At 47.5% G+C, this 15,615-nt stretch overlaps 4 protein-coding genes across 4 annotated transcripts; 1 reads left to right on the forward strand and 3 right to left on the reverse strand.

Moving 5' to 3' along the window:
* Positions 1–3,067: 3,067 nt before the first annotated feature.
* Positions 3,068–5,749, reverse strand: NCS57_00362800 (Beta-glucosidase; the record flags this gene model as incomplete). Its single annotated transcript, XM_053053613.1, has 4 exons — positions 3,068–3,769; positions 3,823–4,496; positions 4,544–5,558; positions 5,624–5,749. The coding sequence occupies 4 exons, from the start codon at positions 5,747–5,749 to the stop codon at positions 3,068–3,070; spliced, it is 2,517 nt and encodes an 838-aa protein (XP_052915773.1).
* Positions 5,750–6,508: 759 nt separating this feature from the next.
* On the forward strand, positions 6,509–8,272 carry NCS57_00362900 (MFS domain-containing protein; the record flags this gene model as incomplete). The annotated part of the gene is made up of 5 exons (XM_053053614.1): positions 6,509–6,686; positions 6,737–6,790; positions 6,843–7,159; positions 7,213–7,531; positions 7,581–8,272. The coding sequence occupies 5 exons, from the start codon at positions 6,509–6,511 to the stop codon at positions 8,270–8,272; spliced, it is 1,560 nt and encodes a 519-aa protein (XP_052915774.1).
* Positions 8,273–8,363: 91 nt separating this feature from the next.
* On the reverse strand, positions 8,364–9,563 carry NCS57_00363000 (uncharacterized protein; the record flags this gene model as incomplete). The annotated part of the gene is made up of 3 exons (XM_053053615.1): positions 8,364–9,061; positions 9,131–9,446; positions 9,501–9,563. The coding sequence occupies 3 exons, from the start codon at positions 9,561–9,563 to the stop codon at positions 8,364–8,366; spliced, it is 1,077 nt and encodes a 358-aa protein (XP_052915775.1).
* Positions 9,564–11,737: 2,174 nt separating this feature from the next.
* On the reverse strand, positions 11,738–12,864 carry NCS57_00363100 (uncharacterized protein; the record flags this gene model as incomplete). The annotated part of the gene is made up of 2 exons (XM_053053616.1): positions 11,738–12,227; positions 12,281–12,864. The coding sequence occupies 2 exons, from the start codon at positions 12,862–12,864 to the stop codon at positions 11,738–11,740; spliced, it is 1,074 nt and encodes a 357-aa protein (XP_052915776.1).
* Positions 12,865–15,615: the final 2,751 nt, after the last annotated feature.

Consider the following 15,615-nt stretch of genomic DNA (forward strand, 5'->3'; position numbering starts at 1 on the left):
GGCTCATATGGGGCCCAGGCGAGCCAACCTAGCAAGCTAGGTTAGCCACAAAATTATGGGACAGTCACAAAATCCGGGACATCAACGAGGCCCTTTTTCCCCCTTAAATAGCCGCCTTTTTTATCCTCTGAGTTTCAGTGACCGTTAAAAGTGATTTCTGAAGCTAAAAAGGAGCAGAATAAAGCTATTGGCGATGCCTAAAGTAATAATATTAATAATATTAATAATATCTATAATAAAAGCTATTACTTAAGCTCCTAAGGCCGCCGCCTTGCTAGACGGTTCCTTATATAAATTTAGCTGCGATAGCGTCTCTTTAGCCCCTTTAGCTAGCTTCTTATATAGCCCTTCCTTGCCTAATAATACCTATAATCCTTTATATCCCTAATATATAGTATTAAGGCCATATCAGGCATGGCGTAGAGGGGGTTTTAGGCGGCAAAGATAGTAGCTACGGTGATAATACTAATAAAGCTATAACTAGCGGCGATAAAGGTATCTCTAATAGCGAAGATAGTTACTATAGAGGCTTAAAGAGAGGCAGGTCTTCCTCTTCTTCTTTTTCTTCTTCTTCTTTTTCTTCTTTAGCGGTAGGAGCCTAGTTAAGCTAGAAAGTAATGCTATTGTTACTTTTTGCGAGGGCGGTCTAATCTATCGCGCTAAGTGGTTTCGGGGCAAAGCTAGCTTTATAAATAGCTTTAGTAATTTCTTGCGGTAGCTATATATCTATTATAAAGCTATTAGGCTTTTAGGTAAGTATTTAATATATAGTTAAATATTATATCTCTATAGAATAATACTTAATATCCTTCCCTATATATTCTAGTTACTAAGCCTATAATAGCTTCTTTTTTATACTATTAACTATAATCTCTTTATTCTCCCTCTATTTATCCTTAATCTTCTTTATCTCTTATATCACGAGGCTATAAGCCGCTTAGACCTATGCCTTCTTTTCCTTCTTCTACGATTCCGCGATAACTTCCTCCTATTAATCTTAAATCTCCTATAGACTAATATTATAAGAGAAATCGCTTATTAGCCTTACTTTTTTCCCTCTTTTCTTAGTATTATATTACTTCTTAATTTAAGCCCGGCGGTTATCTATATAAGTAGTAATTATAGACTTAAGTATTATGGCTTCTGTGACTATATTGCGTATCTAATAAAGCCTAGCATGTATTAGAAAGCTAAAGATATTACTATAGTAATCTAAGAGGCGCTATATAGTATCTGCGGTAATCTAGAAGTAGGTATTATAAGGAAGAAGTAAGGAAAAAGTAGGGTTAATAGCCTACTTTGACTAAAGCTACTTTTTAGTAAGGTATATTATTACTAGCTCGGGATTTAATAGATAGATTCCTAACTTCTTAAAGCCTAAGATAATATTATATGCGGTAAATCTACTCTTAAAGACTTCCTATAATATAATTTAACTTAGTAATTATATTAATAAAGAAGAAGAGGATAATTTACTTAAAAGCTATAGATAAAATTAAGGCGAGAGAAAGAGATATTTCTTTTCCTAAGCTACTTAGTGAGATACTTTTAATATATAGTTTTTAATAGCTAGAAGACTCCTATATCTATTGGCTATAATATATATATAGAGTAAGGAGGTAAGAGAGCTATAATAATATTAAACTTCGCGTAATACTCTCTAAAAGTAAAAATACTATGCCTAATAAAACTATTAAGCACGATAAGGCGCTATATAGTCTCACTAGCGGCATAAGAAATAAGAGGAATATTATATTTAATATACTTTTATATAGGATCTTAAAGGAATTTATTATAACTAAATTACTCTTTAAATATAAGTCTATAACTTTATATTATAGAGGATTTCCCCTAGGAATATTAATTAAAATATATCCCCTACTTAAGTATAATCTTGCTATTAAAGAATACTATTTCTAACTAGGCGAAGTAGATATTAAGATCTCCCTTTATATATGCCTAATCTAGCATTAGAAATATCTTAAAGATAAGCTATGGTAGCGTTATATTACCTATAGCGCTCCCTATACCGATAATGGTATAAGTCTCGCGGTTAAAAGGAGAGAGAATCTACTTCCGCGATCTCTACTTTATTTATATAATAAGGACCTTAATACTTTCCTTAAGGATCCTAATCCTAATACCGGCCTAGTTAGTATTCTAATACTTAGAAGTATTAATATTATAACTCCGGATAGCCTTAGCGAGCTATTTAAACTATTACTTTAGGTTATAGAGGCTACTGGCTTCCTAGGACTTATAGGATTACTTAGTTATTTTAAGGAACGCTTACTTAAGCTTAGGATAATCGCCGCGGAAGCAAGTATATTATATCTTACTAATAGGTCTCGCATTAAGATTCCTATATTAAAGAAGTATTATTATAGTATCTTCGATTTCAGGCTTAGAAGCGGGAAAACTAGACCTTTCTATTTATATAATAAAGGCGATAATAACTTCTTCTTTATCTGTGAGGAGCCGCGGCTAGCCGACTTAACGAGGCATATTTCTGGTCTCTAGGACCTTCACGAACCTTTAAATAGCGGTATGAGAGGAGCTAGGATGCCGTATGGCCGCGGCACGAAGTGAGAGAGGTTAGGTTATGGCGATGGAGGCACTGCGATGGAGGCCCCGGGTATACCGCGCATGTGATTATATGACTTCCCGGGCGGCCTTGAGACTTACATTGCTCGGCATAATAAAGATTGATAAAAGAGAGCTATTTTCTACTAGTTAATGTCGTGAAAAACGGCCAAAATAGGTGGTAATTGCTTGGATTTGAAGACGTCAGCGAGTGAGGGGGCTGTCCCGGATTTTGTGACTGTCCCATAATTTTGTGGCCAACCTAGCTTGCTAGGTTGGCTCGCCTGGGCCCCACATGAGCCAACGGGTACTTCTAAACGCCTTGTCCATATGTTTGGCAACGGGAGGCAAGTCAATGAACCTTGAGTCGCAAGGCCACTATGTTAGCATTGGGATATGATGCTATGATGTGTTGATAATGTGTTCTTTATTATAGTTGAAGCCCGGCCCTTGATGGGTTAACTGAGCCAGAAGATTGATCGTATTAAACGCTATTCCACGTAAAGTTCTTGACCAATTCAATCTCTTCACGAAGCAATGCATCCTTCGGATCCGAGCTTCTGGCAATAATAACCTCAAACACTCCCGCTTCCGCCAGCCACTTGCATTCTAACTCGCTCCAGAAAGACAATGCGTATTTATCCAAGGAAACCGTCACCTTTTGGCACTTGCCGCCGTCTACCCAAACCTTTTTGAATGCCTTGAGTTCCTTGAGTGGTCTTGGGACCGTGCTGGTCTTGTCGGCCACGTAGACTTGGACTACCTCCTGTCCACCACGGTTGCTGGTGTTGGAGACTTCAACCGACACATCGAAGGTGTCTGCCTCAGACAAGTTGACCTTCTCTGGTACCTGGAGGTTGGAAAACTCAAAGTGGCTGTAAGAGAGACCAAACCCAAAGTAAAACAGTGGAGGGTTCCGCAGCTTTTCGTAGTAGCGATAACCGACGAAAACGCCTTCTCCGTAGTGAATCTCCCTCTCGCCCTTGCCAAAGGTCAAGAACGCAGGTGTATCTTCGAGCCTTTTGGGGAACGTGAGAGAAAGCCGCCCACTGGGGTTGGTCTTGCCGAAGAGCACGTCGGCGATTGCGTTGCCGGTCTCTTGGCCGCCAAACCAAGCGTGAACGAGGGTCGGGGTGTCATCGAGCCATGGCATGAGGATTGGGCAGCCTGATTGGGTTACAACAACCTGATGATAGTTAGCTAGAAGCTTAGAGAAGGCTGTTGGTGAAGAAGACTTGCCGTGTTTTTGTTTGCCTTGACAACCGCTGCAATGAGCTCATCAACAGCTGGCGGCAAATCAAGGGACTTGCGATCAAGAGCCTCGCTCTCAAAGTCGCTGTTTAATCCAGCGATAACAATAGGTATGTCAATCTCGGAAGCTAGCTTGATAGCCTCTGCAAGAGCAGTCTCAGGATCAACCTTTTCACAGCAGCCAATTCTCAATCCGCCGCAGTTGAGCGCCCCCACTCCCGCGACAGCAGCTTCGTTCTTGAGATAGACCAGAATCTCGTACTGATTTCCTTGCTGTACCTCAATCTCAGAAGTCACTTCCATGCTAGCTTGGTCGAACATGGGGGTCTGCAGAGTCTTTTCAGGCTGACTGGTATAAAGATCGATCTTTTCCTCGCCGTCGACAAACAACTTGCCCTTGCCGAGGACGCAAAGGCCAAGCTCAATCGTGCAGGACTTTGGCGCAGTGTAGATGGTCTTTGCTTGAAGCCAGTACCTCTTTGGTACTGCTTCTGGTAGGTTATCGGCAAAGTACATCTGGGCCTGAACAGTGGTGACCGAGGCGATAGGCTCGGCCGCTGGGTTGAGCATGGGATCTTCCTTGTACCAGGAGACAAGGTATCCGGGCTCGGTGCTGTTGGGTACAGAAATGTCCTTTGATAACTGAGGAGTGAAGAGGTGGGCTACCATTAGTTAGTTCACTGTCTAGGGAGGTGTTGTCAGTACTTACCCTGGCATCCGATTGCAGTCTTGACATTCTCTGATCCCACAAAATCGATGATGGCTTCCAAAGGTCTGCTTACGTAGTGCGGCGTCAAATCAGCTGAGCCGCCTCCACTGATGGCTGGGTTTCCAACAGCAGGTCCGATCAAACCATAAGTCTGCTTTTTCTGCGAGTCCAAGGGGAGGACGTTGCGCTCGTTCTTCAGGAGAACTATCGCCTCGCTGGCAACCTTTCTGCATAGATCTCGCTTGCGCTGAGTATCCCCGACTTCTTTCGGAGCGTCATCCTTCCAAGGCTGGACCTTGTTGATGAGCTTGAGAAGGCTTCGCACGCTGGCGTCGATCGTCGGCTTCTTGACCTTGTCGCTCATGACGGCCCAACTGAGCAAGTCGCCTCTCCACCTTGACGGTCCTGGCATTTCCAGGTCCATACCGGCGTTGAGAGACTCAGAGGTGCTATAAGTGCCAAACCAATCGCTCATCACGAGTCCATCCCAACCCCAGTCCTGTCGTAGGACCTGATTGATTAGCCAAGAATTCTCCGTGGCATGGATGCCATTGATCTTGTTATACGCCATCATGAAAGCCCACGGGCTCGCATTCTTGACCGCTAGCTGGAACGGTAGGAGGTGCATCTCACGCAGAGTCCGCTCTGACGCTCGAACATCGTCCTCCACTGCCATTGTTGACTGATCGTGTGCGGCGAAATGTTTGATTGAGCAAGCTACGCCATGGCTTTGAACACCATTGACGTACGCAGATGCTATAGTTCCGCTAAGCCATGGATCTTCTGCGAAAGCTTCGAATCCACGACCGAGAAGAGGAGAACGCTGGATGCAAACAGTCGGAGCTAGCAAGACGTGGCATTTCTTCTCTTTTGCTTCGGCTGCTAGTAGCTCTCCGGCTGTGTGTATTAATTCGGGGTCGAATGTAGCTCCCATGGCCGTCGCAGAGGGGAGTAGCATGCCGTGAGGGCCGTTGAAGAAGCTCGTGCCACGAACTCCATGAGGACCGTCGGATGTCTACGCAAGGGACCCAGCAGTTAGTATTATGCGATGAACAAACCGAGATTTGGAAATGCACGTACCGTGATTCGAGGAATGCCGACACGATCATTCGCCCAGGTGCCCCATGTATCTTGCCCAGCGAGAAGCTTGACTTTCTCCTCCAAAGTCAGCTGCTCTATTGCATTCTCGACATTGATGAGAAACATGCTTGGCGAGTCTGAAAGTATTCAATAACGAAAGGTGCAAAGCCCAAAAGTTGTATCCCTGCAGAAGTGATGATGAGAGGATGAGGAAGTAATGCTTCGGTCAGCTGCCCTGCAGCTAGCTTGTTATAATGGCCCGTATACCGGGATTTGACACCTCTCGTCTACCGAAAGGCCCGGGATGCCTGTCATGATCGCTTCATCTCCTCATCAGCCATGATACGTTCAGGGGTCGTGTGCCTTGGCCCACATGGGTCGCCCCTCAGTTCCTGCGCGGAGAAATCCCAAGAAGACCCTCAATTCCCCCGGTAGCGTCATTTCCAACCAATGAGATAAACATATACGATCCAGGAAGCAATTGGACTAGTATTCCTCCACGGCGAAACACAGAAACCCCGCGGGAGACGCTGTCAAAGCTCGTCTGGCGCTCATCCGTGACCTCTCAAGATTTTCTCACTCAAGTACTTTCGGAATAGTTTATCCTCGTTTGGTGTAGTCTGTCCCGGAAAATCATATCATCTGGGGATTAGCGTGGTCATGAGCTGGGGCCCCAGATTTTCTTCTTGGTCTAGGCTCGGTTGATGGTGACAGCCTCATGATCTCTCTTCGGTTACCCCTCGGCTTTGACCATATAAGGACTCAAAGGCTCCTCTTGCCTTCAAAACGGCTCATCTCTCACAGAGAGCAAGATCAACACTCTGACCTTGATCAATTCTATCACTCTTCACTACTTGGGGACTTTGTTTGTCCGTTGGACGTGCCATGGCCAAACTCGAGGAACACAAACACCATACGGCATCTGATGCCATGGTCGAGGATGCTGCACCTCCCAAAATTGCTGACCTCATTCCCGACTATGGGAAACCTTGGTACAGGGTTCCGCATCTTCTGAAGTTAAACGCGCTCCTCCTCGTTCCTCTTCTGACATCTTATGTCTCTGGTTTGTTCTCACGACTGAAAGCATCCATGCTCCTTCTAATTATGAATCAGGATTTGACGGAAGTTTATTGAACGGGATGCAAAGCTTACCCTCTTGGAATGAAGGTTCGTCAATATCAAGAAAATCGTACTACTAGGTGCTGACTCCTTGTCCCAGACTTTGACAACCCGTCCGGAAGCGTCCTCGGAATCGTATCAACCATCCAAGTCATTGGCGGTATCGCTGCTCTGCCATTCGCCCCAATGCTTGCCGATCGACTCGGCCGCCGTCATGGAATATTGACTGGATCCCTCATAATCATCGCTGGTGCCGGTATCCAAGGTGGCGGTAGCAGCATGGGCACCTTTCTTGGAGGCCGTGGTCTCGTTGGCTTTGGTAGCAGCTTCATCGCTGTTGCCGCCGCACCAATGATTGGCGAACTTGCATATCCATCTCATCGCCCGATCATCACTGCCATCTACAACACATCATGGGCAAGCATTCTTTCCCTTCATAGCTGCAAGGAACAATACTAACTGGATGATAGTATCTGGGTTCCATCGTCGCTGCGTGGGTTACCTATGGGACTTTTAAGATCCCCAACAGCTGGAGCTGGAGAATTCCTTGTATCCTTCAAGCTGCTCCCTCCCTCATTCAAGTCGCTTGCATCTACTTTGTCCCAGAAAGCCCCAGATGGCTCGTCGCGCACGACAGGCCTCAGGAGGCACAGAGAATTCTTAGCAGATACCATGCTGGCTCGGAGGAGCCCAATGAGCTGGTGCTTGCCGAGATGAACGAGATTACGATTGCGATTCAGAATGAGAAGCTTCAGAATACTGCTTCCTATATGGACTTCTTGAAGACTAGTAAGTCTATTTGTCCTTCGATGTGTACACTTTGCTAACATGACCAAAGATGGAAACCGCCGTCGCCTGTTCATTTGCATCTCTGTCGGCTTCATCATCCAGTGGTGTGGAAACGGCCTCGTATCTGTCTACCTTGTTCAAGTCCTCAAGTCCGTCGGCATCACCGATCCTGAAACCCAAAATATCATCAATGGCGTCCTTCAGATCTTCAACTACCTCGTCGCCATCACGTCGGCTTTTTTCGTGGACCGCTTCGGTCGTCGTGGCATGTTCCTCTTCTCACTTGCTGGAATGACACTTGCCTTTATAATCTGGACGGCCATTTCGGCCAAGAATGAGCAGCAGCACTTCCAGAACAAAGGCCTGGGTATTGGAGTGGTCACTATGATCTTTGTCTTCTTCCTGTTCTACAACATTGGCATGAATCCCGTCCCTATGGCCTACCTCCTGGAAGTTCTCCCCTATACCCTCCGTGCCAAGGGACTCACTATCTTCAATGTCTCTCAGTTCGCCAGCTCCGTTTTTAACGGATTTGCCAACCCGATTGCCCTCGAAGCTATTGGATGGAAGTACTACATCGTGTTCGCATGTCTGCTTGTCGTCTGGTTCTTCGTGGTCTACTTTGCTTACCCTGAGACACGCCGACTGAGCTTGGAGGAGGTTGCGACTCTTTTTGACGGAGAAGATGCTATGCGAGAGATGGATGCAAAGATTGTGTCCGAGAAGCAGGACCAGCTGTAAGGTAAGAACTATAGTATCGAGATAGGAGGGGGATTTAGGTCGAGTAATTATAGGCTCATTCTATTGAAAAAGATTGCCTTTTTGTGTGAGGTTATGCGTATACTCGACCATCTAACTTAAGCCCCTTCTTTGGCTCGTACCCAACATCGTCTGCTAGCGCAGCATACCCAAATTCTTGCCCTGGCTGTACATCTCTAATCCTCAACCGCCTATCCTTGAGCAAGCGCGCTCGCTCCTCGCCAGCTAGAGTGCTTCCTCCTGCCGGCACATTGATATACGCAGAGTCCCTTGTCAAGGCCGAAACATTGGTCAGAAAGTCAGGCGCTCGGATAATCAACCTGAGCGCAAGAAAGACGACTATGGCTAAGATCATCAAGATAAGGGATGCCATGTACATAGCTATCCAGCTAGTCTGAATCCAGTATCTCCTCTCGTTAGTAATGAATTCACCAGCCGCATTGCCGTATGTGTAGGAGTATCTAGGAGTTACTCTCGTGGCCGCAATGGCCGTTAGGCTTACCTTGCTAAAGCCCAGCACAGCAGGACTGTAATAAGAGACACGCAAGGCCGTATTGGTGATCAATGCAAGACGCTGAGCGAAAACCTCGAGTGAAAGGCTGGTATACTCATCCTTGACGCCCTTGTCTACCTCTCCCGCTTCTATGCCTTGAGTAGGGTCGGCGAGGTAATTCTCAAAGGGAGACTTGTACCCATTGTAGTAAGAGGGTGTAAGCCATGGGAGGGCGGCAAAGATCGCAGCAGGGCCTGTTCTATTGAGAGTAGTCAAGTCTGTGTCAGGCATTGGAATCCGATACCCGGGTGAACGGCGGACCTAGGTCGCAAGACAAGCCATCGTACCAAGTCGTTGTGATCGTTCGCACTCGACGCTGACATCAACGTATACATGACTGATGTCACGGATAGTCGAGTTCTGGGCGCTCCCAAATACCAACGTACCCTTGGTGATATTTCCTTTGCTCGTTATATCCTTGAACGAGAAATTGAAGCCACCATTGGGACCTGGGCGGCCTGGGATATCCATAAAGACGTTGGAATTACCGCCTCCAAAGCCAACATTGTCTTCTCGGAGAATGCTCGAATTTGAGTATCTATGAATCCACAGACCGTCTTTGGTGTCCAACAACCACTGCGCTGTGTTAAACCACGGCGAGCACTAGAGATACCGATTAGTACACTATCAAAGTGTTGTAGTACTGCAGAGACTCACCTCAAGGGACAGATAGGCGGCCGATAATTCGAGTGTCAAATTTCTAGGGGAGTCTATAGGCATGCCTCGAAGTGGAATGCCCACAAGAGACTCATAATTCACCAGTTGGTCGGTAGGGACGTCGATCCAGCAATGCGGATCACTTGAGCGATATCCCGGCTAGCTAGGAAGTAACCTCAGGCACACGCACGTTACCCCAGAGATCAACTCTCACGCCGGCGCTTGCTACCACCGCTCCTCCATGTCTTTCTATCACGATCACGGCGTCGAAGTTTGGGGTGGAACCATTGGCAGCTTGGCCAAGGGCACTGGGCGCAGAGAGCGCGGCCCCGAACATGGGGACGATTGTACCAAGGGTCGTGCCTCTATACGATGCACTCTCCCAAAGGCCGTAGTTGAGTGGTGGCCCAACAGTTGCCGCAGGGCTGTACATTAAAGGGTAGCTCTGGCCTTCAGCGTGTGATGCAGTATAAATAGTGTGAAGAACGGCCTGACCACCGAGCGGGCTAATACTCCATAAGATGAGCAGGAAAAATGTCTAGGGAGAAAGGAGCCGGATTAGGAACGGACTCTTCAGAGTGTTTGTGAGGGTTTGACTACCCAACAGAACCTCGAGGGTCTGAGATCAGTTAGCGTATGTCTGAGGTCTGCTGGGTGAGTTGAGTGAGGCAACTGACACCAAGGCTTGTTCCTCTTTCCGCTTTGAATAAAGCTATAGTTCGAACAAGGGCACCGATAACTGCAGCGAAAGCGATGGGCCATATTGTAGATGCCACGCCCATGGCATCAAGAACATCTCCTCCATGTGACGAGATTGGCTCATCGTTCAATTGGTACATGTAAACGGCGAGAGCTTCAACATTGGATTAGAACCATGACCTGTCAAGAGGATAAAGTATAGCCTACTGATGAATGGAACTGGGACGATAACCAGCGGAAGGAAACCCAATGAAAAGTCGGACCATGAAATGGCCAAAGGACGAGGATGGTTTGGCTAGAACGATGAATCATTTAGACCGCCACTGTGAGATGAGATTGCAGTGTCGCGTGCCGAGAGCAGAAGGGACGTGGAAGCATCCTTCTTTCCACTCTGCATCAATAGATTCGGCGATATATTGGCAATATGTTGCCGTAGAAAGCGAGGGGCTGGTTGAGGATGCCATTGCTGCGGCCGAGTTACCTATTTATTCTTGGGCGTTAAAGGATTCTTTGGCCCCATACGCAGGGCTGAAATGCTACCATCTCAGCACACAATACCCAATCAGCAAGGCTACTGAGACAGGAATCTAGGCTATCTTTAGCTCGATCCAGCAAAAATACGGCTCATACCCTTGCTCAACCGTCATCAAGTTCATCCGGTGGGTTCGTGAGGATTTGGGACACAGCCACCGGCTAGAGGCAAACCGAAGGGTGGCAGGGGGATAACGTTAAAGAGTTCGTTCGTCAAGGATTTAAATCCGATAAACCCGTATCAGTCTAGCCACTATTCTCGGTTACCTATTCTTAAAAGCTGTCATACTCGACTCGTTTAGTCGAAGTGGGCACATGTCTTCTTTTGTGTAAGACTAACTATTAATATTACCCTTAAGCCTCTACATGATTTTGTGCACATTTCCTCGTTTTTGTAAGCCAAGATCCCACCAATCATCTTGCCGTCTTTTTTTGGTCCCCGGAGTCGCACGTGAGGTTCTTTGCAACTCCTTGCCTCAGTTCTAATCATATGTTGTAGTTCTTAAAATTAACCCAAGAGGTCAGCCGTCGTCGAGTCTACTAGTATCTATGGAGGCAGTTATTCGCAGGAGCAGAGAGTCGACGTTGTAATGAGGGATTCTTCTCGTACGGAGGTTAGAGCAGTTAAATACCCTTTAAGAGTTGAAATTCCCTTTTATAATGCAGCAACGTATACGTCTTCTACTGCAGATAGCATCAAGGCTAAAAAAAAAAAAAAGGCCACTATGTTGTCATCGGGATAGAATGCTATGATATACTGATATTCTGATTTTGTTTTTGTATTCTTGAAAGCCCGACTCTTGATAAGGCAACCAAGCTAAAAGATACTAATCAAGGATTCATTCTTCGCGCGCTCTGAAGCGGGAGATGATCTAATTACCTTGCCTGAAGGCAGAACTTAAGGCGAATCTGTTAGAAATGAAAAAAGAATGCCGAGTGCATGTCTGGCTCTGTCTACATATGTCTAGCGGTAAGCTTCCCCATGACCCTGGCACCGGGCCCCACGTTTACAAATCATCACCCAGAGGAGTGAGGCCCTGTGCAGTGCCAATTCTATCCTCAAACCAAAACCTGAGCCTCTCAACGCTCGCTCGGTCCGCCATGAAATCCCTAAACTCCACCGGGTTACTGCGCGGCAGATTGATCAGACTCCGCTGGCCAGCTGGGGCCGGCACGTCTGACCTCACGCTCCAGAATCCGTTCGCCGCCTGGAAATCCCTGCTGAGGAGGAAATTGTGGAAAAGCTTCGCCCCCTCTGGGTGGGGGGCATCTTTGAGAATCGCCGCCGTCTGCGCCCATGTCACATGTCTTCCTTGCCTAGGAAACGTGACGTTGAAAGGGCTGGGTGCTTGGCCTAAGCCAAGCATGGTGGTGAAGGATGCAGCGTAGGGGGACTCAGGGTCTGCCATGATCGCAGCAGGAGTAGCGCTTCCGCGGACCCAGCGAGGATTCTGATTCAAAAGGTCCTCAAACCACTTGTCCCCATATTGCTTGATGCTGGAAAATTAAAAATCAGCTACTGCTTCTCTCAGGAGAATGGGAGCCCTTACATCAAGTCGAATGCAAAGAGGATGGCGTCGTCGTCGTTTGGATATGTCAACACAAGCTTGTCTTTGAGCTCGGGACGCAAGAAGTCGGTGAAATCTTGGATGGCATTGCCTGGCAGCTTTTCTCCATTCCAGACTAGCTGCCAGCCCAGTCCAGTATATCCGTAATACGTCGCGTCGCTGTCCTTGAGACTGGGAAAGACCCTTTCAAAGCCAACTGGAGCGTAATTGAGGAGAGCGCCCTGCTTCTTCCATCTCGGAAAGTCATGCAGTGTCTGGAGAATAACGCTGTCGACATAGACATTCTTCTGTGCCAGCTGTTTATCGATGTTACCGTCGTGGTATTTCGACAAGTCGATCGTAAGATTAAGCGTTATGCCGGGAAAGGCGTCCTCGAAAGCAGCTTTGAGCCCGTCCATCTGGTTCGGCTCATCACCTCCATGCCAAACTGTGACAACGCCGCCCTCTGCCAGTGCGGCATCATAGATCTGGGCGAGAGATCGCTTCTCCACCCATCTTGCCGAGGGGCTAACGGCAGCATTCGCCCCCATCCATAGGAGGAACGAAGATATCGCAAGGAGACGCATCTTTAGGCGGGTTTGCTGAATGGTTTGGATGTAGAGAATGATGTGAGTTAAGGGGAATGAATGTCCTCCTTATTGTCAGGAATTGAATGATTTTATATTCATCTTAATGTGAAATCCACCCATCAAGTTCATCCCGCATATCCCACTCTCGCAGTAGATGTCTTCACCGAGATGACGAACGCGTGGCTTAGCTGGCTGACTTGATCAGCAACCGCGCGCGATGTTGGCGTAATTCACGGTTGTAGATCGGAGGGAGTTTCTGAAAGAAGCCTCGGCCGAGCCATTTAAGTTTTCTAGAGTTCAGTAGCGACATGGCTAACCAAGGATCCTTGTCTTCTCTTGGAAGCACTGATTTGCTTTACATTGCGGAGATTACAAATATTCATCCCACCTTGAATAACACTAAACTCTAAACTGGTTATGCATCTTGTCTGCCGCGCGGCCGTCCCAAATTCCAGGTCCAAGCGGCCGGGCCTGCTCCCCTGTGATGTTACGCCGTAACAAACTCCACCATTACCCATCACCTCATAGACCCCGGGTTTTTCAAGGGGATACCCACTCTCTTCTTGATTTCCGAACGAAGCCTGACAAGGACCGGAATTCGTTTCCGGGCATCGGGCAGTGAAATTAAGCCGCTATGCGTGCTAAGAAATGAGGAAGTGGCAGAGCCCGAGAGGCTACCACTGTCATGACGGCTTTGCGCCCATTATTAGGAGAGGCAATACGGCCAATAAAAGCAGTTATTGCTACAAGGTCATGCCAAGGGTTATATTTTAACCCTCGTGTCACAAACATGTTGTTCCTGAGAAGAATCCTCGTGAAGCGCGAGTTAGAGCAGCGGTTGATTCCAACTACAGCTATCTAAATCAGGCCAGCTCAACGTGATACTTGCCACCGACTACATTCTCCAAGGTGATGCTAGTTTTCCCATTGGCTGCAACCTTCTGGTCGCCACGAGGCCCCGAGATGCGCAGGGTCTCGTCTCCAACAGTTGACAAGGTTAAGGTGCCGCGCGTGCCCGATGGGGTATTGAATGTTCCTCTAAGACGGCCATTCTTACTCGTCCACGGCGCAGAGAACTGTCCCAATGAAGTCTCAAACCCAGCTGTCGCCCTCACCAAGGATCCCAAGCGTGGAGTCACGCTCCATGTCTTTCCCTGGGCCGATGTGATTTCAAGGCCCACGCCTAGGAAGGTGAGGGCGAATGTTGGCGTCGTGGCCCACCCGTGTGCATGACTGACGCCGGCTGGGTTGGGATAGGGGGGATAATAGAACCTATCACTCGCAGCGTAACCTTCAACGAAACTGCTGTTCGTCATGGCGGGGTTGTCGAGCATATGGTCTGCCCACATCAGCTCCATCAGAATCAGCCCCAGAGAAAGTCAAGGGGGTGGGATGCTGGGAGGAAATGAGACTGTCGGCATCTGAAACGTTGCCATTGGTGTCATGAATTGCCACAGGGCGGACGTCGCGAGTTGCAGGAACAAGGATGTATTCCTCATAAGAGTACGTGATTACTATGCTGGCATGGAGAGCAATTAAGATGAAACTGAAATACAAGGAACTCATTTTTTTTTTTTTTACTTTGACCATGTCTAAAATAAATGGGAGAAATGCTGCGATAAGAGTGCTGTGGTTTGATGAATATCATCATCCACAAGTTGAGGAGCCGTTTCTTATAGCATACAAAACGGCATATTAGAGCGCGAGGCGACATAGTAGAGGCATCGTGAAAGTCCTCTTGCATCGGTTCGACTTGAAGCGAAGACACCTAGACCTACAACCATCATGTTCTTCCATCGCGGGTAAGCTTCGAGATTGACATAGACCACATACCCTAGATACCTACCCCGGTTCGCTACCCCAGAAAAGAACAACCTTGTTTCATCCGAACTCACGTTCCCTGACGTAGGTGCCCCGCTCGGCTACGTCCAACCGGCGTAGATACCGGCCCGGGCCCGGAACAATATCACATCTCCTCGGAACCACCTCGGAATCAACCGATGTAGCGATGCCCAGGGCTTCAGAGGAAGTATGCCTTTTATTTTGGAAGCCAGATACGTCAATGGCAACGTTTAATTCACCCGTGACTGGCATGAGACGCAGTTACAGTGGGCGATGAGAGAGCATGAGCCAACTCTATGGGTTCCTCCGATGCTTGATGTCTTTTCTTCTGTAAACGACTTGCTACATGCCAATATGACCCTCGCCATTCATTAGACCGAACTCATCTCCCTAAATTCGTGGGTGGGCTAGATCACTGGGCGAACAATCTCGGAGTCCGTAAATATGCGGATGCCGAATTAAGCGCGGCTGGCCTCGAGATTCAGGGGGCGCTCAAATTGTCATCTTTGCCGAATGGGATCCATGCTTGTGGTACCCACCGTACCCGACAAAACATTAGAAAGGCCAAGTGACGACAGCTCGGAGAATCATCAAAGCGAGCTTGCCGTCCCTGTTGAAGGTGACGGCGCTGCTGCTTTATTGTCTTGGTTAGGCCCTGCACGAGGTCCACACGACGCAGGAGTTTCAAACCTTAAATTGTGACGTTCGTACTTGATGATTGACGGTAAGAAATGCTAGACACCTTTATAAAGCACTGGACTATGACGGGAAGAAAGTACCGGCACCTTTGGGCTGGTCAATGATTGAAATTTAAATACCCTGTAATCTGTGCGAACTCGTACGATATGATGAAGACTTAACCCAATATGCGCGGGGCAGCCTAGCATCTCATCGGTTCAACTTCTT

Source organism: Fusarium keratoplasticum, chromosome 3 (assembly GCF_025433545.1).
Source record: "Fusarium keratoplasticum isolate Fu6.1 chromosome 3, whole genome shotgun sequence".
Taxonomy (NCBI): Eukaryota; Fungi; Ascomycota; class Sordariomycetes; order Hypocreales; family Nectriaceae; genus Fusarium; species Fusarium keratoplasticum.